The sequence below is a fragment of the Neoarius graeffei genome, chromosome 24 (assembly GCF_027579695.1).
Source record: "Neoarius graeffei isolate fNeoGra1 chromosome 24, fNeoGra1.pri, whole genome shotgun sequence".
In the NCBI taxonomy this organism is placed as follows: domain Eukaryota; kingdom Metazoa; phylum Chordata; class Actinopteri; order Siluriformes; family Ariidae; genus Neoarius; species Neoarius graeffei.
In genome coordinates this window covers 28,645,599-28,672,205 of record NC_083592.1, presented here as the reverse complement: position 1 = coordinate 28,672,205, position 26,607 = coordinate 28,645,599, and the positions used below count along the sequence as shown (strand labels likewise).

General features: G+C 40.1%; 1 protein-coding gene across 3 annotated transcripts; it reads right to left on the bottom strand.

Moving 5' to 3' along the window:
* Positions 1 to 288: 288 nt before the first annotated feature.
* On the bottom strand, positions 289 to 15,340 carry ckmt2b (creatine kinase, mitochondrial 2b (sarcomeric)). Of its 3 annotated transcripts, XM_060906981.1 has the most exons (11): positions 15,122 to 15,338; positions 13,310 to 13,410; positions 11,212 to 11,389; positions 9,956 to 10,154; positions 9,700 to 9,795; positions 9,368 to 9,589; positions 5,667 to 5,752; positions 3,294 to 3,417; positions 3,076 to 3,210; positions 972 to 1,097; positions 289 to 538 (listed from the first exon to the last, which is right to left on the bottom strand). In XM_060906981.1, exons 3-11 carry the CDS (start codon positions 11,355 to 11,357, stop codon positions 422 to 424), a joined length of 1,251 nt encoding a protein of 416 aa, XP_060762964.1. In that variant the 5' UTR covers positions 11,358 to 11,389; positions 13,310 to 13,410; positions 15,122 to 15,338; the 3' UTR covers positions 289 to 421. The 3 variants fall into 3 exon arrangements, with proteins under 3 accessions (XP_060762964.1, XP_060762965.1, XP_060762963.1); XM_060906982.1 differs by lacking the exons at positions 5,667 to 5,752; positions 13,310 to 13,410 and adding an exon at positions 8,625 to 8,710 and having other exon boundaries at positions 15,122 to 15,340; XM_060906980.1 differs by lacking the exon at positions 13,310 to 13,410.
* Positions 15,341 to 26,607: the final 11,267 nt, after the last annotated feature.

Here is a 26,607-nt window from a genome sequence, read left to right as displayed (position 1 = left end):
GCTATAGCGGCGACAAAATAGCAATCAAAAATGCATTCCTGTATTTAATAAAATGAGATAAATAGAATTTTGATAATAAAAAAATTGCCTTCAGTTCTCCTTTAACTCATTCATCTCATATTAACATGTGCTCTTTCGTCCTGTGCATTCTGTGCTATTATATCAAAAATATACATCAATGTCACAGATGTGTTTAACCTGTAGACATGACTACTACACATTGAAACCATTTTAGCCATTGTATTACCATTCGAAGGCTCTAGACAAAATCCACAAAACCCGCAGAGCTGTTTTATTAGGAGGATTTATTGGAACAAGATTTCCAGTAAGACCTGCAGTAGTAGTGGAGATTGCAGAGGGCACGGCCTGTGGGTTTCTCATCAGCCTAGCTCCCGACTGGACATACTCAGATGGAAGATGCTCATTTCCTGAACTGAACAATGGGTGCTGGGATTTTGATGTCCTGGCCTTTCTCCAGTTTCTTCTCACATTCAATCAGAAAGTTGACCCCATCAATCACACACTGAACAAGCTCGACCTGAAATGAAGGAAAGCTTTGAGCATTAGATGAGCTCCTCTTATGTGCACATCTGCCTTAAAAACCTACGCAGTGGTTATATGGTGATTTTCCACACACAGATTAGGTATAACACTAAATTCCACAAGGAATCATGGGATAAGAAGCCAACCATGTAATGGTTTTCCATGTGGATAGGATATTTTTAGACCGACACTGGTGTGAACTTGAGTTGAAATAGCTTGGCAAGCTGTCACAAATACGTCAATATGTTGTGTGACAGCGAGAGTGTGGTGGTAATGGGTCTGTCTCTGCATGCCCTCTGATTATCCCTCATCTTCCAGTATAATAGACTTAGTCTGCTCTCCAGTCTGAGGAGTTACCATTTCCACTCATCAATCTTATTAAGGTGTTGGGTGAAGATTTCTTCCTAAGACACGGGCAGGATATTTACCTCAGACTTGCCCAGACGGTCAAGGTTAGATATGTCGAAAGTATCACCGACAGCAGCAGTGTCCACGCCACCTGTGCCACGTTTCTGTAGCCGGAGGTTATCCAGGATCTTAGAGAAGCGGGAGTCCTGATGTGGGAAAGACATGGAGTGAATTACATTCTCATAGAATCACAATTCACTTTAACACTGACTACTTATTCTGAGATTAGCTTAAATGATCGTCAGTATGATTTAGATTTCATTAGTCTGAAATCAGATTTCAGAATCGGATTATAATCAGAATTTATTCTATCCACATTCTCTGGATATGAGCAATCGCATGCTCTGATTGGCTACTCTACTACTAGGATATCAGGTCATATACCATGAGTAGAGAAAAACAAAATGGTGGAGCGCGTTGCTGAACCGACCAAGGATGAAATAAAAACTACTCAAAAACAAAACCCCCAAAAATACAAAAAAAAGTGCAACAAAATATGGGAAGTATTTGATGGTAAAAACGTATCTTTTTTTAATGATTTATTATTATCGCATTTTTCACAAATTGCTCCTGTCATTTCACCGGTTTGTTTAAAGGTCCCATGGCACGGTGGTTTGTTGATGCTTTAAATGGGCTCGTGGAGGTTTCCGGATGTTATATCCGCAGCCTTTCTCGAAATGAACCCTCGGCACGTAGATATAGCCTCCTGGGAGAAAGCCCCATTTCAGCGCTTTTCCCAGTGCGTCGTTTTGCTAATGAGAAGCAGGAGGCGGGGAAGGGTAGAGGGTGGGGGCGGGTCTTATCATTAATATTCATGACATGTAAACATGTTACCTCTGATTGGCTAACAGCACTGTGACGCTACCTCCAGTGGGTCAGAACAAGCGGATGTGGGTGTCTTACTATGGCGAGAGAGAAGGAACAAACCGCGAAGGGAAAAATACCGCGCGCTGACATCATTAAGGTGCGACACGAGGAAATAAAATAAATTCAACAAATGTTTGGGTTTTTACTGAACAAACAAACAAATAAAATGAACGAGTGACTTAAAAAAAAGAATGTGGGTGTCTTTGTAAAAACTGTTTTGATTGGCTATTATAACAGAGCATGCTGCATGCTTTTTGGTTTTGTAGCGCAGAGTACCTGGCTAACTGCAGGAAGTGGTTAGCTGCACAGCTAATGTAGCCATTGCAAGGCTAACGTGGCACCGATTTTAAAACATGGCAAAACGACTTAACAGTTATACACTTACTTGTTCAGTGTTTGTGGCTGATGCGGCAGGGATGCTTGGTACGGACCCAGGCTTCAGTGACAGTTGATGTGCAAAACCTGCCCTGTACTGTCCCAAGTTGTGGAAACATTCCTCAGGAAAATGCTTCCGACAAACATACACCGTCTTAGGTAGACTCGACTGCGTATTATTGGAGTAAATAAAATTAAGCCACTGCGTCTTCAGGGGCTCTCCCGTCGTTAGTAAAAACAGACTCCTTTCTGTGTTGTCACATCCATGTACAGCGCAACTTCCATGTTTGGTGGCAACTTTTGAGTTGGGCGGGCAATCCATACAGTGGGTGGGAATCCAGAGGGGGGGGCGTGGGGATCATCTCCCTTGCTGACGTAGGCAAGGGAAGAGTTTATCAATGCGCCGTTTTGACGCGCCATTCTCAAATGTTGGGCATAGTTTGATTTACACATTATGAAATTTCTAGCCACTGGGGTGACTTAAGAAGGTCAGAGGAACTCATTTTAACGTTAAAAAACCTCAGAAAGTGAAAATTTCATGCCATGGGACCTTTAACGGAAATTATTTTGTCAGACATTTTGTATAAAGTTTTTATTTATTGAATTTGCAAAAAATTAAAATGCTCAGTTTCTCAAAATCCAGTGAATGTGGATAGAATAAAATAGTTATTCTACGCAATCTTGTGATACATGGATTATAGCCAACTCAGTGCTACGAGCCTCGTCAGCTATCAGCTCATGTAAGACTTGATTTCGTGGAATAACTGTTAATTACGATCTAACCATTCATGTATGATTCATTTCGCAGTACCTTGCTGAGCAGGCGTGTACAATCATTTGATTCTATAATCAAATATTTGTGCATGATTCAGCTTGCAGTACCTTGCTAAGGAGAGGCAGGCGCACATGAACTCCAGCTCTTAGTCCAGTGCCCAGGTTAGAGGGGCAAGTCAGGATGTAACCCAGGTGCTGATTCCACATGAATTCCCAGCCTCTCTCCTGAATCAGCCTCTCAACCTATGGAAAAATAATCAAAAAAAAAAAATCAAATAACCATTTGGCTAACAAAAGGAACATGATTATCTTGTGCTCAGTGATACCTCATTTAGTCCTCTGCAGAATCTCTCAAAGACTCTCTTCATGTTGCCACCCTTCTCCATGGAGATGACACGGGTGTGGTCCTCTTCATTGATCCAGATTAAAAATGTTTTTTCATTGTTGTGCCTGGGAGATAACATATCCATCAGATTTAAAATCTCAAATAACAAGTCTAGATTTCATCTCACAAAATGTGTTATTAGCATGCCATATATCAGTCTCATATGTTAACCAAATATATCAGAAGAATAATTACATATTGAGTTATCTGTCAGGACCACAATGCTGTAATTTGATAGATATACACTAATAGCATTATCCCACTTTCAGTATGGTACTGATATCCAAACTTTGAGTATACACTGATACCTGATACAGATCAGAAACTCTTAGTAACCAAGACAACTATCTGCAAGCTTTTGTTGCTAAGTTCAGCAAAACAACATGGGCATACTGACAGAGGTACAGTTGTGGTCAGAAGTTTACATACAGTGACATGAATGTCATCTTGGATATGAATGTCATGGCAATATTTGGGCTTTCAGTCATTTCTTTGAACTGTTCTTTTTCTGTGGCAGAATGTACAGCATACAGCTTTAATTAAAAAAACACACTAGAATTTGGTGCACAAGTTTTATTTTCTTTGGGTTTTCTGAAATCAACACAGGGTCAAAATTATACATACAGCACACCGAATATTTGCGTAAAATGTCTCTTTGCAAGATTCACCTTGACCAAATATTTTTGTTTACCATGAACAAGCTTCTGGCAGAATTCTGATTGGATATTTCATGACTCTTTATGGTAGAATTGGTAGAGTTCAATTAACTTTGTTTTTTTTCTTGACACGGACTCAACTTATAAGCACGGTCCATATATTTTCAACAGGGTTGAAGTCAGGACTTGTTTTAAGCTTAATGTTGGCCTGCTTTATCCTCCACAACCAGCTCTGATGCGTGTTTGGGTTCATTGCCCTGTTGTAAGTCCCAAGTCGTGTTCAAGTTTCTGATGGTTTATGCTGAAGAATTCTGAGGTAGTCCTCCTTTTTCATTATTCCATCCACTTTGTGCAATGAACCAGTTTCACTGGCAGCAAAACAGTAGTCTGGCTAACGCGACTTCAAAGCTCTGCGAGGCCCTTGTGTTGCGTCACGCTTAGGATGGGCAGGCCCAGGCTAGCAAAACAGCCCCAGAGCATGATGATCCTACCACCACCACCACCAGCTGGTACAGTGTCCTTCTGTACATGGTGGTCATTGTGGCCAAACAACTCAATCTTTGTCTCATCTGACCATACAGCTTTCCTCCAGGAGGCTTTTTCTTTGTCCGTGTAGTCAGCTTCAAACTTTAGTTGAGCTTGAAGATGTCAATTTTGGAGCAGGGGGTCATTTCTTGGATAGCAGCCTCTTAGTCCATGGTGATATAAAACTCACTGAATTGTAGACTGTGATCCATCAGCTTCCAGTTGATGGCAGGGCTGTGCCATGGTGGTTCCCAGGTTGTTCCTGACCATCCAAACCAATTTCCTTTCAGCTGAGGGTGACAGTTTGGGTTTTCTTGAAGCAAAGTGGCTTGGCAAAGTGACTACACCTCACAATAACTTGGATACAATTGTTTGAACTGATCTTGGAATTTGCAGTTGTTTAGAAATGGCTCTAAGAGACATTCCAGAGTTGTATATATCTGCAATCTTCTTTCTCAGATCTGCACTGAGCTCCTTGGACTTTCCCATTTTACTGTGTGTTGGCCAATCCAATGAGTGCTGTAAACAAACCCTTTTTATGAAGGCATAGAGAAGCTACCAGCTGTAGTCAATCATGATCACTAACAGGAAGTTAAGAGACCTCGGCCTTGGCAAGATAAGAGACGTTTTGGAAGTTTCAGCACCTCTGAATGAATAATCTAAGTGGGTGTATGTACATTTTTGACCCTGTATGTATAATTTTGACCCCGTGCTGATTTCAGAAAACCCAAAGGAAATTAAAACTTGTGCAACAAATTCTAGTGTTTTTTTTTAATTAAAGATGTATGCTGTACATTCTGCCACAGAAAAAGAACAGTTCAAGGAAATTACTGAAAGCCCAAATATTGCCATGACATTCATATCCAAGATGACGTTCATGTCACTGTATGTAAACTTCTGACCACAACTGTATATAGGATAATCTGTGTCTGATTTACACATTAAGGATCTGTGTTATATCAAAATCACATGCATTAAACATCTGTCAAAATACTGTATGCCAAATCTTATTCAAAACCTATCCAGTGTTTCAGGTCAATACCAACCCGATGCTAATAGTGGATAGGGACATTTCTAGAATATAACACACACATGTGCATGCAGTCTGGTGGTGCAAGTCTCATGCACCATACCAGATTCCCCTGGCATCAGGCCAATCACGAGCCATTCCTGCACAAGTCAGCAAGGGTGAGACAGGCTTGTCAAATAGGAAGTGATCCTGGGATGAACAGACCAGTGAGGAACAAAGGTGAGGAAGGGGTTGAACAAAGACAGGCAGGGTCACAAAAACTACAAAATTTCTTCTAATTATACGACAGACCTGTTGAATTCTCAATTCTGAAGGTTTTGATTAATTTTCTATCACAGCAGCTCAGACAGGAGTTCCAAAAGTGTACAGTAGAGCAGTGGCTACAATTATCGACAGTCCATAATTATCGACACCTTTTCAGATTTACCAATAAAAACAATTTTACAAACGTAAGTTTCAGTTACAGCGGTTATTATTGGTTAATTAATCAACTGGAAGACCCGCCTCACCCTTTGATCTTGTCGTCTGATGACGCAGCTCGTTACCTGAGATGGTTTTTTTTTTAGCACAATCAGCAATTTGAAGAAAACCCGGACGTTATCGTCGCAGGTAAGCATGGTGGAAAGATCACGGACATGTTTTTACTGATCAAATTCACTGATATTTCATGATCTCCTTGTCAAAACCTACTTTGTTTCTGACTCTTTCATTTGACAGTCGCCATTTTGTATCTAAACACGCATTTGAGAAGTCATGTGAGGTGTCGATAATAGTGATCACTTTCACCGGTGTCCACCATTATCGACACCCTGTGGAATTAAGGGACATTTACAACTGTTATGGATCGAGCTTTGTGTAACATTGTTGAAGTAGATGAAGTACTTTAAAAAAAAATAAAAGTGTTGTGATTTATAATAATCTTTTTTTCTGATTCATAACAGAATGGAATGTTTATAGAGTATTTGGAATCCGATTGCAATAAATAGAATTAGGCCAGAATTAAATTCTTAGCATATAAAAAATTACCTGCTTGAAATATTCAGATTTTTCTATTCCATTCAGAATTTTTTTTTTTTTTTTGCAGTTTGTTGTAAATATCTACCACATATTACAATATCAGTAGACATTTTATATTTTGGTTCGAGGAATGACATGCGACCTTTGACCTGGATTTCCATGTGGTTACAATGTCAATTGCCTGTTGATATTTATTGGTAAACGACAAAACTAGAAATTAATACAAACAACGATGAATGATTAACAAAATGTGATCTACAAAAATATTTAGAAAGTGGGTAGAAAGTGGAACAAAAAGATTTTCTGACGCAGGTTAAACATTATCAGTTCATTTGTTTACAAACATTAGAATTACTTCCTCATTTACGTAAACACCGACATCCATATATTTATATAAAATACATTTTGTACTAAATATATGTGTGTGTAAAACAAATTTTAAATAAAAAGTACGTTTTGTTAACTTAATACCACATACTGATGATTTTTTTTTTTTATAAATAATCATCTGGATGTCGATAATTGTGGAACGGTGTCGATAACTGTGGACAAAGGTGTCGATAATTGTGGAACGGTGTCACATGATCTGATACGCTAAGTCATCGGGAATCAACTCATTTTTTTTCCAGTGGAAGTTTGAGTAATTATTTAAGTTATAATTATTTATATAAGTCTTTTCTACTTTTGCAATGGCCAAAAGATCATTAAGGTGTCGATAATTGTAGCCGTCGTTCTACCAGTCAAAAGTTTGCACTTCTAATGCAATGTTTTTTCTGTATTTTTATTAATTAAGAGACACTTTGTGACTTAAAGTGATGATGGATGTCGTTTGTCTTTACTTAGTTGTTTGGTTCTTGACATAATATGGATTACTACAGTTATGGAATATGGCTATTTACTCTATTTTTATGATTTACTATTTACTGTTTGATCTCAAATGCATTAAGAAGGCCAGAAATTGCACTAATTAACTTTTGACGAGGTATACCTGTTAATTGAAAAGCGTTCCAGGTGACTACCTCATTAAGCTGGTTAAGATAATGCCAATAGTGTGCAAAACATCATCAAGGTAAACACTGGATATTTTGAAGAATCTAAAATATGAAACGTTTTGTTTTGTTTTTTTAACACGTTTTTGTTTACCACATAATTCCCTATATGTCCCATGTGTTATTTCGTAATTTTGATGTCTTTGGTGTTGTTCTACAATGTAGAAAACAGTCAAAATACAGAAAAAAATATGAATAAGTAGGGGTGTCAAAACTTTGACTGGTACTGTATATTAACATGTGCTTTCTAATACAGTGTTACTTCTACAGTAACTACCTACACAAGGACTTTTATAGTGGATGTTCTACATATTAAAAAAAGGAAAAAAAAAGATAGATAGATAGAAAGAAGACGCATGTAATTGTTAATATGGTGAAGTTTCCTGTAAGGAGTCTCCAGTGTCAGTGCTTTGTAAAAGAGTTAAAGCTATAACTTTACGTTTTTGCACAGAGGGCTTTGTGGTTTCTTGGTAAGGCGCATTATTTTGTTTTATTAACTTCAAGAGAGAGAAAATTGAAGGATATTGAGGAAACGACTTTTTAAACAGTAGATAACAGGAATGAACTTGTCTTGTGGTTGATTCACAACAAGAAAGGTAACTAAATAAAGAAAAAGTATAACATCATTCTTTAATTAATAAAAACACAATCATTGGCAAATTGCTGTGGTATAAAAGGAATAAAGGACTTCAGGACATACAATTACACTAATATATTCAACTTTGGGGTGGTAACAGTAACTCGTCAGTGTATCAGGTTACATCCCACCAATCCTTTATTGAATAATTCCTTATAACAGTACACACCATTGTGTTTTATTCCTTAATTAATATCCCACAGCCAGGTGATCTTTGAGCACCATGGTTAAAGCCCAACAGGTCTCTCATGACATGATAATCTTGTCAAGTTTACATTATAATCTCAGCCTATAAAGCTGTGTACTACAGACTACTGTTACTACACATTAAGCACTAATAACTATTCCTACACCTTACCAAATGCCTCGGGAATCAGGCCAGTCTCTGGCCATACCAGCAGCAATGAGGAGAGGAGACACTGGCTTATCAAATAGAAAGTGCTCCTGAGATGAACCAGCATGCAACGAGAGCAGCAATGTTTGTGTTAGGGAGTATGGAAAACTTCATCCAGGCCATTAATATTTACATTACATCTGGCTTTGGTGGCACGGTGGTGTAGTGGTTAGCGCTGTCACCTCACAGCGAGAAGGTCCGGGTTCAAGCCCTGTGGCTGGCGAGGGTATTTCTGTGTGGAGTTTGCATGTTCTCCCCATGTCCGCGTGGGTTTCCTCCGGGTGCTCCGGTTTCCCCCACAGTCCAAAGACATGCAGGTTAAGTTAACTGCTGACTCTAAATTGACCGTAGGTGTGAGTGTGAATGGTTGTCTGTGTCTATGTGTCAGCCCTGTGATGACCTGGCGACTTGTCCAGGGTGTACCCCGCCTTTCACCCATAGTCAGCTGGGATAGGCTCCAGCTTGCCTGCGACCCTGTAGAACAGGATAAAGCGGCTAGAGATAATGGGATGAGACATCTGGCTTTGGGTTCCAATAATTTAAGATCATTTGAATCAACTTGCTGGTTGTATTGAAATGAACGGAAGATACTGAGAATCAGTGATGTTCAAAAAGCTTTTCTTATTACTATATTATCGAAGGATGTTGAAAGACATCTGTATAGGCTACATTCAGGTGAGCTTAATGGTGATCTTGTAATGGCTTACATCAATAAGTTGTTGCTGGTCCTTTTCAGACATCTCAGACAGACTGTAGTATTTGCCTGAAAGATCTCCTTTTAGTCCAGACAAAGCCTGGACCACCACTTTCTCCACCTCACGTCGTTCGGCGCGTGAGCAGGCTGGGGGTAGACTGAGGCCACGGATACTGCGGCCAGTACGCACACGGGATGACAGCACATATTTTTCATCAAACATCCCAGAGGTAATCTGCACCAGACAGTAACATTGTGTATTCCAGTCAGAATTCAGATTGTAACACTGTTGAGTCGAACTAATGATCCTTTTAGCCTGTAAACTGAGAGAAGAGTATCTTCTACCTTTGAACTATCAAGATCAGTTGGGTGCTTCATGGTTCTGGGGTCATAACCATTGTGCCTGTCCTTGATGACTGGGTCAAAAAGGTCAGCAAACACCTGAGGATTACAACAACATTTATTAACACAGGTCAAAAATAGGCTTACCCAAATACTCAGCTTATTACTATATATAAAGAGTCCATATGGGAGTCAAAATAAACTGTTTTTTCTCTATAACTAACTAACATGCTAAGCTTGCAGTACATAACTATCACACCTCATAGCTCTCCTCGTCACCGGCCACCATGCCTACAGTTTTGATGAAGGGATGCCCAGGGTTGTCCACCCCAGTCTGAATGCACTGGTCTAGCGTCCAGTTGTTTGGAGTGAGCTTGTCCCTCAGCCGAGCATAGATGGCAGGGGTCAGAGCAGATGCCATGCAGTTGTTGTGCTTGCGCAGATCTGGGTAATCAGCGCTATGCAATATAGATGCAAAATATAATTGAGAACTTCAAAACCTTCATGCATACATCTGAAGACAGAGATTTAAAGCAGCACTTTTTTATTTAATTCTCATCATCGAGTGCAGGATGTGTGCGGAGAACACAGTAGGTCTGCTCAAATAGGATCATATTTCCATGCATGTAAAGCCTGGCAGGAACAGTGGAACAGAGTGTGACTTTCTTTCAGTCGAAGTGACCTATAACACTCATAATCATAATCCAAGTGTGTCAAAGTTCCTCAGGATATATATGATTATTCTATCCACATTCACTGGATATGAGCAATCGTGCGCTCTGATTGGCTACTCGACTACTGCACTATCAGCTCATATACCGTACCGTGAGTAGAGAAAAATAAAATAGCGGCGTGTGTTGCTGAACCAACCGAGGATGAAATAAAAACTCTACTCGAAAACAAAACCTCAGGAAATACAAAAAAAAAGCAACAAAATATGGAATGAAAGTATTTGATGGTAAGAACGTATCATTTTAAATTTTTCAAAAATTATTATTATCGCATTTTTCACAAATTGCTCCTGTCATTTCGCCAGTTTGTTTACATTCTAAGCGGAAATTATTTTGTCGGATGTTTTGTATAAAGTTCTTATTTATCAAACTTGCAAAAATAAAAATGCTCTGTTTCTCAAACTTTAGTGAATGTGGATAGAATAAAACAGTTATTCCACTCAATCTTGTCGTGCATGGTGCTACGCGCCTCGTCGGCTATCAGCTCACATACGACTCGATTTTGTTGAATAATCGCTAAATACATAAGCTGACCATTTCACACAGTGGTCTTAGGCCTATGTGAAATGGCTTGATTTACCTAATTTGATGTCACTTGCATTCATCAATGAACCTGGTTTAATCTTGGAATTATATGCTATGTAGGCTGGAATAGCTGAAATGTGATTTGTCAAGGTTTGGGTTAGTGTCGAGCATCTGACTGATTCAGTTATATTTATATTGGCCCTTAATTTTTAAAAAGGATTTTATATGTAAGTAAAGACTCCAGTTATAAACCCCTCACCTGGGTGGATAAAGCTTCATTTTTTCAGCAGCAGAGACACCAGATTCATTCATCAGATAGCCAGATGCCAGGGTGCCAGCGCCCACACTAGCCATGAGCATAGCCGTGGTACGGCTGGACAGCATTCGAGTGAAGGTGCTGGCCATCCTTACTGCCCTGATGTCCTGTCAACTCTAACCTGAATAAAGTGCAGAGAAATACTTGTCTTGTACTAGAGGCATGTTTTAATATTATTAAAACCATTAGTATCATTTTGAAATGTTCTTCAACAAAGATAATATAAGTCCAATGAGTTCTTCTGATAATGAAGGGTTTTTAGTTTCCTAAAGCTTCCTTTTATTGATAAGGAAACACTAGAGAGGCAAACTGTGGAAGCTAGATTTAACCTTTTTTTTTTTTTTAAAGAGTGTAGCAAGATAATTGGAATGGCAACTGTAATATACACTGCCTGCCAACTATTCCAAGCCATATTGTCTTTTTTTTTTAAGCTGTGCAAGGGATTTTTGGAGAGGAAGGTGATAGTGCTGTCTGTAATGAAATGGGCAGCCAAGTCAGCCAACCTTAACCCAACGAAGCTGCTCTGGGAGTAATTGGATCGAAATGTTTAACAGAGGTGTCCAACCAGATCCGAAAACCTCTGGAAAGGTCAGCACGAGATGTGGCAGAAGATCTTTGTGGAGCGCCTGACTGCTAAGGAAAGCTGTTTAAAATAAATGTATAGTTTACAACAGTGGTTTTCATACAGTAGGCAGAGGGTAAATTATACTTTTTACATTTTTCTTTGCTGGAAATTACAACCCATCGTTATCAAAGTTATTACTTTTATTACTAACGTTTTTTGTTGCTAATTTATTGGGCTGGTCAGTTCAATTGTATGGGCTTCATTCGAACCTAAATAGCTCAAAAACAAGTAGGACTATAAGTTATGTCAATTTGGACCTTATGTGTTCTGTCATCTGAAAATTCAGGTATCAAAACCTTTATACTTCAATAAAAAGCCAGAATACTGTTCAATACATTTGAATAATGAGCATAATGTTTGAATAGTTAGAATATGTTCAATAAATATAGCACCAGTCAGAAGTTTAGACACACCAAGTCATTCATAGGTTTTTCTGTATTCTGACTATTTTCTACGTTGTCGAACAATACTGAAGGCATCACAACTATGAAATAACATCTGGAACTTATAAGGAATTATGTGGTTACAAAAAAGGGTTAAAAAACAAAATATGTTTCATATTTTAGATTCTTCAAAGTAGCCAGCATTTCCCTTGATGACGCTTTGCACACTATTGGCATTATCTTAACTAACTTCATGAGGGAGTCACCTGGAATGCTTTCCAATTAACAGGTGCCTTGTTAAAAGTTAATTAGTGCAATTTCCTGCCTTCTTAATGCATGTGGCAGCAGGGGCGTGGTCGAGCGTCGGCTGTGAACGGCGAAGAGGCAGGTTGAACCAGCAGGTAACATGTGATGAGGTGCACCTGAGTCAAATTACTGGCTGTCTATTAACCTTTGTCTCTATGTGTCTTTCAGACAGCCAGAAATGAGAGAGAGAGAGAGAGAGAGAGAGAGAGAGAGAGAGCTGTCTCACCCCACGTGTGTATGTGTCTGTGTGCAAGCAGATGTATTAGTCGTCCCTGAAAAGTGTCAAAAATAAAAGAACTCACCTGTTCTGAAGCCTGCTTCCAGTTCCTCTGTTGCCCCACAAGTTAAAGCGTTGTTACAATGCATTTGAGGTCAAACCGTAAAAAGTAAATAATACAAATACAGTAACTAGCCCTATTCCACAACTGTAGTAATCCATATTATGTCAAGAACCGCTGAGCTGAGTAAAGAGAAACGACATCCATCATTACTTGAAGACATTAAGTGTCTCTTAATTAATAAATAAAGGAAAAACATTGAATTAGAAGGTGTGTCCAAACTTTTGACTGGTACTTTACACCATACAGCTGGAATTACTATCTGAGTTGCTGTGATAGAAAATTAATCAAAACCTTCAGAATTGAGAATTCAACACCGCTGTGGTATAATTAGAAGGAATTTTGTAGTTTTTGTGGCCCTGCCTGTTTTTGTTCAACCCCTTCCTCACCTTTGTTCCTAATTGGTCCATTCATCTCAGGATCACTTCCTATTTGATAAGCCTGTCTCACCCTTGTTGACTTGTGCAGGGATGGCACGTGCTAAGGAGGTCTGTGGAACAAAATTTGACAATCCCTGGTTTGCTATTTTTTCCCCACAGAATAAACCTGGTTAAACTTTAATGTGTTGAGATTTTGTAAACTGGCAAAGAAAATCCATCCATCCATCGGCCTCGAACCCAGAACCTTCTTGCTGTGAGGTAACAGTGCTAACCACTACACCACCATGCCACTGACAAAGAAAATCCATCCATTCATCCATCATCAAGCTGCTTATCCTGTTCTACAGGGTCGCAGGCAAGCTGGATCCTATCCCAGCTGACTACGGGCGAAAGGCGGGGTACACCCTGGACAAGTCGCCAGGTCATCACAGGGCTGACACACAGACACAGACAACCATTCACACTCACATTCACACCTACGGTCAATTTAGAGTCACCAGTTAACCTAACCTGCATGTCTTTGGACTGTGGGGGAAACCGGAGCACCCGGAGGAAACCCACGCGGACACGGGGAGAACATGCAAACTCCGCACAGAAAGGCCCTCGCCGGCCACTGGGCTCGAACCCAGAACCTTCTTACTGTGAAGCAACAGTGCTAACCACTACACCACCATCCCGCTGACAAAGAAAATATGTATATAAAATAACTTTTTTTTTAAAGCTAGGCAGTGTATAATTCCTGCATAATAAAATGCTGTGTATGTGGTACAATGTTTTTCTTTTCTTTCTTTTTTAAAAAATTACATAGCCTATAAATTATTTTATATGCATATCATTGAAATTCTTTACTGTTTTTGGGGCATCAGCTGCTCTTGTGTCAAATCTTCTTTTGAACTTCATGTCATAATAATGTATACCATCACAAATCTGACGGGCCCATAAATGTCCTCGGCCTGTGTGTCTTGTATCATTTAAAAAGCATGGCATTAGAAATTCAACCTTGATCTGTCATGAAAGTCATGGTATACGTAGACAATACAACAACCAAGATTTAATCATTTTAAAAATGATGACAACCAGTCTTGGTCAAGCATACATATCTACAAATAATATCTTGATTATGGCATTATTATAAAACTGTTTCAGAACGTATTAATAATCCTGGTCACAGACAGGCGCTGTCCTACACTTGAGCTGAGCAGGAAAGGCAGCATTATAGCAACAGGTGTAGATTAGGAATTACTGCCAAGTCCCTGCTGGCTTTAGTTCAACTGACCACATGATCTACAGTGACATTCTAGATCGGTCAGAGGGGCTTATAAACAGACACGATAGGGAGAGAGAGGCCCGGTGTGAGCATGACCTGCAACGTCAACAGCATTGAGATGTGTAAAACTGAAGTAGAAAGGATTGGATTCCTCTCAGCTCTGAGAAAATGTGAATCTTTGTGGTTGAAAAAATACTTATGTTTGATACCTGGGGTTCTTTGTACCGTAGAACCTAATAAGAGTGTTTATCAGAAATTATTCCATACTGAATACTTTAAGGAGGATAAGAACCCGTAAATAAGTAGTGAATCTTTAAATAATCCTTAAAGGATATTCTTTTCTTAAGAACGTACAGTTGTGAAATCGTTAAGAAAATTAATGTGAATGCACTGTAATTCTGAAGAAGAAAACAACCCAACAAGAACACACTGATAATCCTCTATCAATCCTAAGAACACTTAATTATAAAGCATACTATATTAAAAATAAATCCGGTGAAATAATTCACTCTCCAGTCACCCACTATGAAAGTTGTTCGAGTTCTTGTACTCACCTTTAGCGAGAAGGAGAAAGGTCCTAAAAACACAAACACACAGTCCAGCAGGTAGCTCCAGCAGGCAGCTAGTGAGCTTACACTGGGCTACTCTGGCAATAAGAGCTCATCCCAGCAGCCAATCCTATTTCTACTGACAGCATGTGAGGGCCTACGCACCTCCCTACTGTCAGGACACTTTGCCCTTGAGCTTTCTGCTTCCCAGCTCGGTCAAAACTTCATGGTCTTTCCACACATACTAGATATATACGCAGTCACGTACACACACACACACACACACACACACAGCACTGTCCACAGTGTAATTTTCCACAATCCTAAAAGCCTCCCTGTCTGTCCCTCTCACATCCTGTATATCATGCTGCTGCCTGCACTCCAGTCTGTCATATTAAGATATTCTCGAACAGGTCTCTATGACATAAAATTCTGAAATCACACAAATAATATCAGATTAATCTTCAAATTAGAATTGTTGGAGATGTAGAAGAAGCTTTTACTAGGTGATCAGGTTTATGTCTAAATATAGTCAGGGACGCATATGGAAAGGAAAAAAATTCACAGGTACTGACAGACACAGAGAGGTTTATAGTGCCTTGCAAAAGTATTCGTCCCCCTTGGTGTTTGTTCTGTTTTGTCGCATTACAAGCTGGAATTAAAATGGATGTTTGAAGGGTGAGCACCATTTCATTTACACAACATGCATACCGCTTTAAAGGTGCAAGTTGTTGTTTTATTGTGACGCAAACAATAATTAAGATGAAAAAAACAGAAATCTGGAGTGTGCATAAGTATTCACCCCCTTTCGTATGAAACCCCTAAATAAGAGCTGCTCCAACCGATTCACTTCATAAGTCACATGATTAGTTGATTAAGATCCACCTGTGTGCAATCAAAGTGTCACATGATCTGTCACATGATATCTGGATAAATCAACCTGTTCTGGAAGGACCCTGACTCTGCAACACTACTAAACAAGCAACACGAAAACCAAGGAGCCTCCAAACAGGTCAGAGACAAAGTTGTGGAGAAGTATAGATCAGGGTTGGGTTATAAAAAATATCCCAAACTTTGAATATCCCAGGGAGCACCATTAAATCCATTATAGCAAAATGGAAAGAATATGTCACCACTACAAACCTGACAAGAGAAGGCCCCGCCCACCAAAACTCACAGACTGTTTACATTGCTCATTCTGTTTATATTGTCATTCATCACACTTAAATTTATACCGTTAATTCTGTTCACACTGCCACATTTGCCATATTTATACTTTCTGGATTGCCACTGTCTTTTCTTAGAATAGCTTTAGCTTGTGTGTGTAAATATACCCCCCCCCCCCCTTTTTAAGTTTATATCTTTTACCTATATTTTATATTTCATGTTTATTACTGTTTGAACCGCGGATAAGAGGGAAACACAATTTCAATTCTCTGTATGTCCTCCACATATGGCATTATTGATAATAAAGTTGACTTGAACTTGAAGGAGGGCATTAATCAGAGATGCAACAAAGACACCAAAGATAACACTGAAGGAGCTGCAAAGATCCACAGTGGAGATGGGAGTATCTGTCCATAGGACCACTTTAAGCTGTACACTCCACAGAGTGGGGCTTTATGGAAGAGTGGCAAGAAAAAAAGTCATTGCTTAAGAAAACATGTTTGGAGTTTGCCCAACAGCATGTGGCAGACTCCCCAAAACACATGGAAGAAGATTCTCTGGTCAGATGAGACTAAAATTGATCTTTTTGGCCATCATGGGAAATGCCATGTGTGACGCAAACCCAACACTCTGAGAACACCATTCCTACAGTGAAGCATGGTGGTGGCAGCATCATGCTGTGGGGATGTTTTTCATCTGCAGGAACAGGAAAGCTGGTCAGGATTGAAGGAAAGATGGATGGCACTAAATACAGGGCAGTTCTGGAGGAAAACCCATTTGAGTCAGCCAGAGGTTTGAGACTTGGACAAAGGTTCATGTTCCAGCAGGACAATGACCCTAAACATACTGCTTACACAGTGTGTACACTGCCTATACTGGAGTGGTTTAAAGGGAAACATTTAAATGTTTTGGAATGGCCTAATCAAAGCCCAGACCTCAATCCAACTGAGAATCTGTGGCATAACTTGAAGATTGTTGTACACCAACGCAGCCCATCTACGGTAACTTGAAGAAGTTGGAGCAGTTTTGCCTTGAGGAATGGGCAAAAATCCCAGTGGCTAGATGTGCTAAGCTAATAGAGACATACCCCAAGAGACTTGCAGCTGTAACTGCAGCAAAAGGTGGCTCTATAAAGTATTGATTTTTTTGGGGGGGTATACTTATGCACACTCTAGGTTTCTGTCTCTTCTCATCTCATTATCTCTAGCCGCTTTATCCTTCTACAAGGTCGCAGGCAAGCTGGAGCCTATCCCAGCTGACTACGGGCGAAAGGCGGGGTACACCCTGGACAAGTCGCCAGGTCATCACAGGGCTGACACATAGACACAGACAACCATTCACACTCACATTCACACCTACGCTCAATTTAGAGTCACCAGTTAACCTAACCTGCATGTCTTTGGACTGTGGGGGAAACCAGAGCACCCGGAGGAAACCCATGCGGACACGGGGAGAACATGCAAACTCCGCACAGAAAGGCCCTCGCCGGCCATGGGCCTCGAACCCAGGACCTTCTTGCTGTGAGGCGACCGCACTAACCACTACACCACCGTGCCGCCCAGGTTTCTGTCTTTTCATCTTAATTATTGTTTGTGTCACAATAAAAGAACAATTTTCACATTTAAAGTGGTATGCACGTTGTGTAAATCAAAAGGCGCTAACCCTCCAAAAATCCATTTGAATTCCAGCTTGTAATGCGACAAAACAGGACAAACACCAAGGGGGATGAATACTTTTGCAAGACACTGTACATATCTGCTCCAAGCAAAGGACCAAACCTAAAGGAAAGAGGTCTCTCTAGTTCATCCTTTTAGTCCCTAATACAGCATGTCTTTAGCTTATTTTTGGGGGGGTTTGGAAATCACAATCACTTTTATCATCACTGCTGTTTTTGCTCACCTAGGACTCACATTCACTGCTCTGGAACTACCGACAGGTTCATGTTCTATCTGTTTCATTGTGCTTACTGCATAATTCATAGAAGTACTAGGTGCTATGCTTTAAGATGAATCATGAATTAATCAGTTATAAAGTTTAATTCTGTACCCCTGCAATATAACAGACGATATAGTTGAGGGGATTGAGGTCTATAAGCAATATCAGTGAGATTAATGCATCTTTATAGTCACCTGATTAACAGAGGGAGGCACTCTTACAGTACTGTTCAGCAAATTGTGAACATTATTGGCATAATTAACAGTTATTCCATGAAATTGAGTCGTACATGAGCTGATAGCTGATGAGACGCTTAGCACCGAGTTGGCTATAAGCCATGTATGACGAGATTGAGGCTACATCCACACGACAACGGCAACGAGATTTTTTTTTTAAATATCGCGTCCACATGGGCAACGGATCAGTAAAATTTCAGGTCCATATGGCAACGCAACGCTTGCTGAAAACAATGCAATACACATGCCACACCTCTACGTGTCCTATAAGACAGTCCCATCGGAGACACCAGAACAATAGAAGAAGTAGACACATGCGCACAAACCCCTTCTACTGTAGCATCAGCCACATAAAGTTTTGATTATTAATCAGTAGCGTAAAACGAAAGATGCGGAAAGAGGAATGAATGGGGGTAGATGGAAGCCGGTACGCCAACATTCTGATATCCTCCAGAATTCTTTAATGGTCCGGAATAAATTGAATGCTACACGTTGATGGATTACTTTGTTCTTCTACGCCCTTTTTGAGGAATGTATTGTCGGACTTAAACCAACATCTGAAGAAGTGAGATCGCTCCTTTTTTTTCCCTATTTTTGCTGGCGGGATTGTTTTTGTTTTTGGAAAGCGCACGGGCGGTGCGCGGTTTGGTACTGCTTCCACAGTGTTTGGACTAAAGACTCTGCCCTAAGGGCTATTCTCTCACTCTCTCTCTCTCTCTCTCTCTCTTTGCACCATTACACAATAAATATTCACAGTGAAAATATTTTGTAAGCGAGTTTCATGAACCAAGTTATAAGATTTGTTGACAACTCGCATCGAGTTCGTTACACTTCTACCCGGCGTGAAGCACTGACGGTCATGTGGTTGTGACGTCATCGTAAATAAATCCGTTCTACTCATCCAGACGACTTCACAACGGCGCCGTTGCCAGATTTTTTCACTCTGGAACCCGTTCTCAAAAGATTTCGTTTTGGGGCACCCAAAATGCCGGTACCGTGTGGACGCCAGGCCGAAACGATAAACAATTTTATCAGATTCACCTGAATCCGTTGCCGTGTGGACAGGGCCTGAGTGGAATAACAATTTTATTCTATCCACATTCACTGGATTTTGAGAAACAGAGCATTTTTATTTTTTTGCAAATTCAATAAATAAAAACTTTATACAAAATGTCCAACAAAATAATTTCCATACATAGAATGTAAATAAACTGGTGAAATGACAGAAGCAATTTGTGAAAAATGCAATAATAATAATTCTTGAAAAAAAAAAAAAGATATGTTTCTACCATCAAATACTTTCATTCCATATTTTGTTGCTTTTTTATTTTGGGGGGTTTTGTTTTTGAGTAGAGTTTTTATTTCACCCTCAGTTGGTTCAGCAACATGTTCCACTATTTTGTTTTTCTCTACTCACGGTATATGAGCTGATAGCCTCGTAGTAGAGTAGCCAATTAGAGTGTGCAATTGCTCATATCCAGTGAATGTGGATAGAATAAAATTTAATCTATATCTTTTTTTATATTGCTCTCTGGTGAAGAAAGCACTTATTACCTTGCCAGGGACGGAGTCCACCAGGGGGCGAGGTATTGTTTTCGGGGGGGTTTCTTTGTCTTTGTTTCTTTGTTAGCAACATTATGGGAAAATGGCTGGACCAATCTTCATGAAACTTTCAGGATAGATGGGCATTGGTCTCAAATAGAACCTCCAACATTTTGAGGGTCATCCAGTCATGGTCAAGGTCAAGGTCACCAAAAAGGTCAAAATATATTTTTTAATATCTTCCTTTATATTCATCATATTTACTTCAAACCAATTCCAAAATGTTCATCTTTAAATTCTACTTCCATTGATATGCTACATGATGGGGTATCTCTCATAGTTTTCTTAGCAGTTGGGGTCAAATGTCAGGGGGGTCAAGTTCATTGCTAAAATTTGCATATTTTCCATTATAACTCAAAAATGGTTAGAGATAGAGAGATGTTTATTATTAACAACATATAGGAAGTCATATATGGGCTTTCATTTGGCACCATGACCTTTGACCTTGTTTGTTTGTTGTGTGTGTATCTGTCTGTTAACAAGCTAGCGTCTAGCCAGTTGCACTGATTGACTTCAAATTTTCAGGGTAGGTGGGCAATGATCCGTAGATTACCTGATTAAATTTGGGGGGTAATCAGGTCAAGGTGAAGGTCACTGGAAAGGTCAACCTTTTGGTCAAAATAACACATTTTCCATTATAACTCAAAAACGGTTACCGATAGACAAATGTTTACTATTATGAGCATGCAGGAACTCCTATATGGCCTTTCATTTGGCAGTATGATCTTTGACCCTGAGTGACCTTGAAAGGTCAAGCTCAAGGTCACAGATTTTCAGAGTGCTGTAACTTGAAAACTGTTGATGGTAGACAGATGTTTACCGTTATCAACTTACAGGAAGTGCCATATGGGCTTTCATTTGGCACCATGACCTTTGACCTTGAATGACTTTGAAATGTCAACCTTACGGTCATGGATTTTCATAGGACTATAACCTGACAGCTGATGATTGAGAAATATTACCATTATCAACATATAGGTATAAAATAAGTGCTGCCGGGCGAGGTTTGTTTTGCCTGGCAACACTTGTTTGGCCTTGGTTTCTTGTTGCACATATTAAGTTTCCAGTTCTTGATCCTTAGTGGTTATCCCACCTCCTAAAGACATGCTGGTGGGTGGATTGGCTGCATGTTAAATTGACTCTAGTTATGAATGACTGTGTGAATGGTGCCCTGAGATGAACTGGCATCCCATTCTGGGTGTATTCCTGTCTCAAGCCCCATTTTTGCTGCAATAGGCTTTGGATCAACCACATCGTTGACCAGGATAAAGCAATTGCTGAAGATGAATGAATGAATGATCCTTGGCAGCCTGACTTCCATCCAAATGATTTTTATCTTGGCTCCCAATTTTAGCTCCCACTGAGGACATCAAGCATGATTTACAGCATGGATTAACAGTCTAGTATCTCAAGCACTTAACACAGTACACAAACGTGTTCTTTTTAGACATAATGCTGATTGGATTTGTCCTTTTTGCTGCTTTCATGTTTGTTAGTATGTTACCTGATGAGTAACATGGGAACTTGGGAACATAGATTCTAGATGATAAGTGTAAAAGCTCCTCGCAGCAGACAAGCTCCAAGCTGATTTTGTCTTCAGTACAAAACAAAGAGGTGAGCAGAATGGGTAAGAGAAGAGAAAATGAGTGAGAGAGAAAAAGGTCAACCTGTCAGTGAAATATGGCCTACATTAAAACTAGCATAGCCAGGAGAGCACTGATAGCGGTCACCGGGAACATATCTGGGGGGGGGAAAAGGAAAGCTGATAGAGTGTTTCAGAGCCACCAGGACATGCCATGTCACTGATACTAGATCCGAACACACTGTCCTGTTACATTACATTACATTACAGTACATTGCATGGCATTTAGCAGATACTCTTATCCATAGTGACGTACAATGAGTGCAAAAGTCAGGTACATGAAGTGCTGAACTTCTAGACAATAAAGTTCTAGTGCCAACTGAACAAGTGACAAAAATACCAAGCGTAAAATTCTGTTTAAGTACCAATACTCAAATAGCCAAGGAAACAAAACAAACAAACCAACCAACCATACAACTAAATGGAGAACTCAAATGGTTAACCCCAGGCTAGATCATATGGTTGGTCTAGACTGAAGTGCAGTTACACAGTGGGCAGGGCAGCAGGGGAGAGGTGCAGCTTGAAGAGACGAGTCTTCAGTTTGCGCTTGAAGGTGGTCAGGGAGTCGGCAGTTCTGACCTCAATGGGAAGGTCATTCCACCAATGGGGAACCAGGGTAGACAGCAGTCTTGAACGGACTGGGGAGGAGCAGAGAGGAGGAGGGGCCAGGTGACTGGTAGTAGCGGAGCATAGGGATTTGGCTGGCATGTAGGGGCAGATCAGTCTCTGGAGGTATGCTGGCCCTAACCCCTTGAGAGCTTGGTAAGGTAGCACCATTTTCTTAAATTTGATACAACCTGCGATAGGTAGCCAGTGTAAGTTGGCAAGCAGATGAGTGACATGGGAGGAATGAGAGCGGTTGTAGATCAGGCGAGCTGGATGAGCTGCAGGGGTTTGATGGCAGAGGCTGGAAGGCCAGCAAGGAGAGAGTTGCAGTAATCCAAGCTGAGTAGAGTAGGTGGTAAGTAAAGGGCAGATCCTTTGGATATTGTACAGGAGGAATCTACATGTCCAGGTCACTGCAGCCATGTTCGCTGAGGAGCAGCGTGTTAACAGCACTAATGTTTAAACTCAGTGGTATGCTAAAGACAACCCTAAATTACTGAGTACACCCAAATAGTATTTCATTCACATCAAACTGGCATGCTTTAATGGGGGCAGCACGGTGGTGTAGTGGTTAGCACTGTTGGCTCACAGCAAGAAGGTTCTGGGTTCGAGCCCAGCGGCCAACGAGGGCCTTTCTGTGTGGAGTTTGCATGTTCTCCCCGTGTCTGCGTGGGTTTCCTCTGGGTGCTCCGGTTTCCCCCACAGTCCAAAGACATGCAGGTTAGGCTAATTGGTGGCTCTAAATTGACCGTAGGTGTGAGTGTGAATGGTCGTTTGTCTCTATGTGTCAACCCTGCAATGACCTAGAGACTTGTCCAGGGTGTACCCCACCTCTCACCCATAGTCAACTGGGATAGGCTCCAGCTTGCCCGCGACCCTGTACAGGATAAGTGGTTATGGATAATGGATGGATGCTTTAATGTTTGGCTGAAATTTGTTCTTAAATGAGTAACAGGGCTGAAAGGTAACAGGCTTGGGGGTTTGTTTGTTTTTTAAGAATAGAATGAGTATATTAGTAAATCAAACAGTTTACATAACCATCATCCATGTCAATAGCATTTTAATGATTCACAAAATTATCCATCCATCCATCCATCCATCCATCCATCCATTATCTGTAGCCACTTATCCTGTTCTACAGGGTCACAGGCAAGCTGGAGCCTATCCCAGCTGACTACGGGCGAAAGGCGGGGTACACCCTGGACAAGTCGCCAGGTCATCACAGGGCTGACACAGAGACACAAACAACCATTCACACTCACATTCACGGTCAATTTAGAGTCACCAGTTAACCTAACCTGCATGTCTTTGGACTGTGAGGGAAACCGGAGCACCCGGAGGAAACCCACGCGGACACGGGGAGAACATGCAAACTCCGCATAGAAAGGCCCTCGCCGGCTGCTGGGCTTGAACCCAGAACCTTCTTGTTGTGAGGTGAAAGTGCTAACCACTACACCACCGTGCCGCCTACAAAATTATTATATTGTTTAATTTATAATTTTTCATTTCTAATCTATAATTTAGTCAACAGAATCACTCTTCCAAAGATACCACCTGAGTCAATATCACAATATCACTGAAAATAAAGAAAAGGAATGATCCCATGATATTCAGGAAATTGGGATGGCACAACCTGCTGTTGAACACGTGACTTGTGGAATAGTCCAGATATTTCATAAAGATGAGTGTGTTTAGGTAATAGGGTTGAGTGAATGTTGTGGGACACCAAAATGTACGTTTCATCACAAATAATGGAGGACTTGTGGATGTTTCACAAATGGGACGTTATAATGTCTCACATATGCAAAAAATAAGACAATGCTTGAAGAATTGTAATGATTATATCTCATTATCTCTAGCCGCTTTATCTTTCTACAGGGTCGCAGGCAAGCTAGAGCCTATCCCAGCTGACTACGGGCGAAAGGCGGGGTACACCCTGGACAAGTCGCCAGGTCATCACAGGGCTGACACATAGACACAGACAACCATTCACACTCACACCTACGGTCAATTTAGAGTCACCAGTTAACCTAACCTGCATGTCTTTGGACTGTGGGGGAAACCGGAGCACCCAGAGGAAACCCACGCGGACACGGGGAGAACATGCAAACTCCGCACAGAAAGGCCCTCGCCGGCCACGGGGCTCGAACCCGGACCTTCTTGCTGTGAGGCGACAGCGCTAACCACTACACCACCGTGCCGCCCGTAACGATTATATTTCGAATTGAAATGTAGTTATAGTTGTACAGTCAAAAATGCTGTTTTATAGGTAGATAGATTGGTTTTGTTTCATTGATTTTTACACTTTACATTCACAATTTATACAACTTGTTAAAAGCAGTGAATTTGTTGCAGCACTGTTATTAGTTAGATGTACCTCAGGATTTATAGGGAACTCCAAACAGGATAGTGTGTATAGTGTCCAGTCTAAAATATCTAAATTTGGTGCTATAGATTAGTTTAGATTAGCCTCGATTAGATTGAAATTCAAGCTGTTTGGATGAAAGTATTTTTTCAAGCACACAGCTATGCTGGTTTGAACCGCTAGGTGGCAGTAGCTGTCTATCATCAAGGACAAAAATCAAAGACAGGATTCCCAATTAGCATGAAGGTTTTATTTCAAATGAAAGCCTGGAACTGTAGTGCTGAAGCTATACATACATGTCCAGCTTAGACATGCATTAACATGCAGTGCACAACAGAAATGCAATGCCAAGATGCACATTACATATTTCTGTTAACTTAAAAAAAAAAGGCAAGAAAGAAAAAATAAGCGAGAAAGATGACAAATCTAATCAGATATGCTACATTTCTTTTATCTGGTTTTGCAAAGTAGAACAGTACACTAGACGTGCTTGAGAAGTCATTGCAAAATCAAAGTATTACATAATATTAATAATAAAAACTACCATAACATAATCCCATGTGTGACATACTATATACAGAAAAGGTCAAATAAATATGTCAAGAAATACATATTACCATAACACACTCCGGTAAGCAACGCTACATTGCTGAAAGTGCAACCCATACACTGCTATAACCTGCCTCATTTGTCTTCAACGTATACATCCACACACTCAAACAAGAGAAGTCAAACTGAATAAAATTGTGTCAGACAAAATTAATATTGTCTTCGTACAGCACAGTGGTAGATAATATATTCATGGCCAGATTGACAGCTCTCTGCCAGCATATGCATATGAAATTTCCAGCTTTCATGAGAATAAAGGATGAAAAAAAATGTGCAGTCCACTGGAAAATCATCTATTGTTCTTCTGAGGTTTGAAGAAAGACTATACAGCTGTGAAACATCAACACAGAACATCTTTCATGTCGTATTCAAGCATGCAAACATGATCTGTTGCATGCAAAACAATTAAAAGACCGACACAACCATTTTAGTGTAATGTAGTGAAAGAAATCAAGCAGCTATCCCAAACTGGTGGCGTTAACAAAGACCAGTTTGGGTGCATTCTGCATTTGGAATTGAAATATGTTCGAAATCAGTCATCCTTAGGTTAGCATTCATCATGTAATCAGCTCTAATAATAACAGAGTGCAAAATGACCTAAGCATTATTTCTATGCTTAATGAAATGCTACAATCTGACCCCCTCCCAAATATATATATATATAGGTGTTTCAAAAAACTTTATATAATTTCACAGTCTAATAACTTTGCCAATTCTCATTCAGTTGACCTCAAATTTTAACAGCATGTGTGGAAGCAGGTCAAAACTTTATGTTTAATGTTTTTTTGTTTTTATCTTTTTAGGTATAGAAATGCCATTGACTGGAAAAGAAAAGGCGTTTTGTGTGTTAGAGTACGCTCGAACACAGTCGAACAAGACCGTACAGCGTGCATTTATAAGAGAATTCTCTAAAAATGCGCCAACTGCAATGCAGATTTGGACACGGCACAAAAAGTTCAAAGAGGAAGGCCGTCTGTGTGTGTGTCTGTGTCTCAGGCGGCGCACATATTGAAAATTTGTGAAATCGTTCATGGAATCCACATACCTTTGAATTTCTCATTCAAATTTTGAGGAACAAATCTTATCTTGCTCAACATTAAGCCTGTTCAGTTTCTTTTCCCTAGACTACGTAGTTTCTGGGATATTTACATCTCAAATAATATAATTATTTTTGAAACTCCCTATATATTTTTTTTTCACTGTATATCTTATTATGAGAGGTAAAGATACAACATTATTCATGCACTCATTGATCATTTTATCACCAACAATTAAGGTCAATTTTGTAGTTGTACTATTACTGACAACCCCATCTTTTGCTTAACACAAT

Bases quoted from the DNA above. Each gene is read 5' to 3' on its own strand.
- ckmt2b (XM_060906982.1), bottom strand. From the start codon at position 11,357: ATGGCCAGCACCTTCACTCGAATGCTGTCCAGCCGTACCACGGCTATG. The intron at 9,796-9,955 runs GTGTGATAGTTA...TGTAATCCTCAG, and splicing joins GTGACGAGGAGAGCTATGAG to GTGTTTGCTGACCTTTTTGA. The intron at 8,711-9,367 runs GTAAGCCATTAC...GGTTCATCTCAG, and splicing joins ACCAGCAACAACTTATTGAT to GAGCACTTTCTATTTGATAA.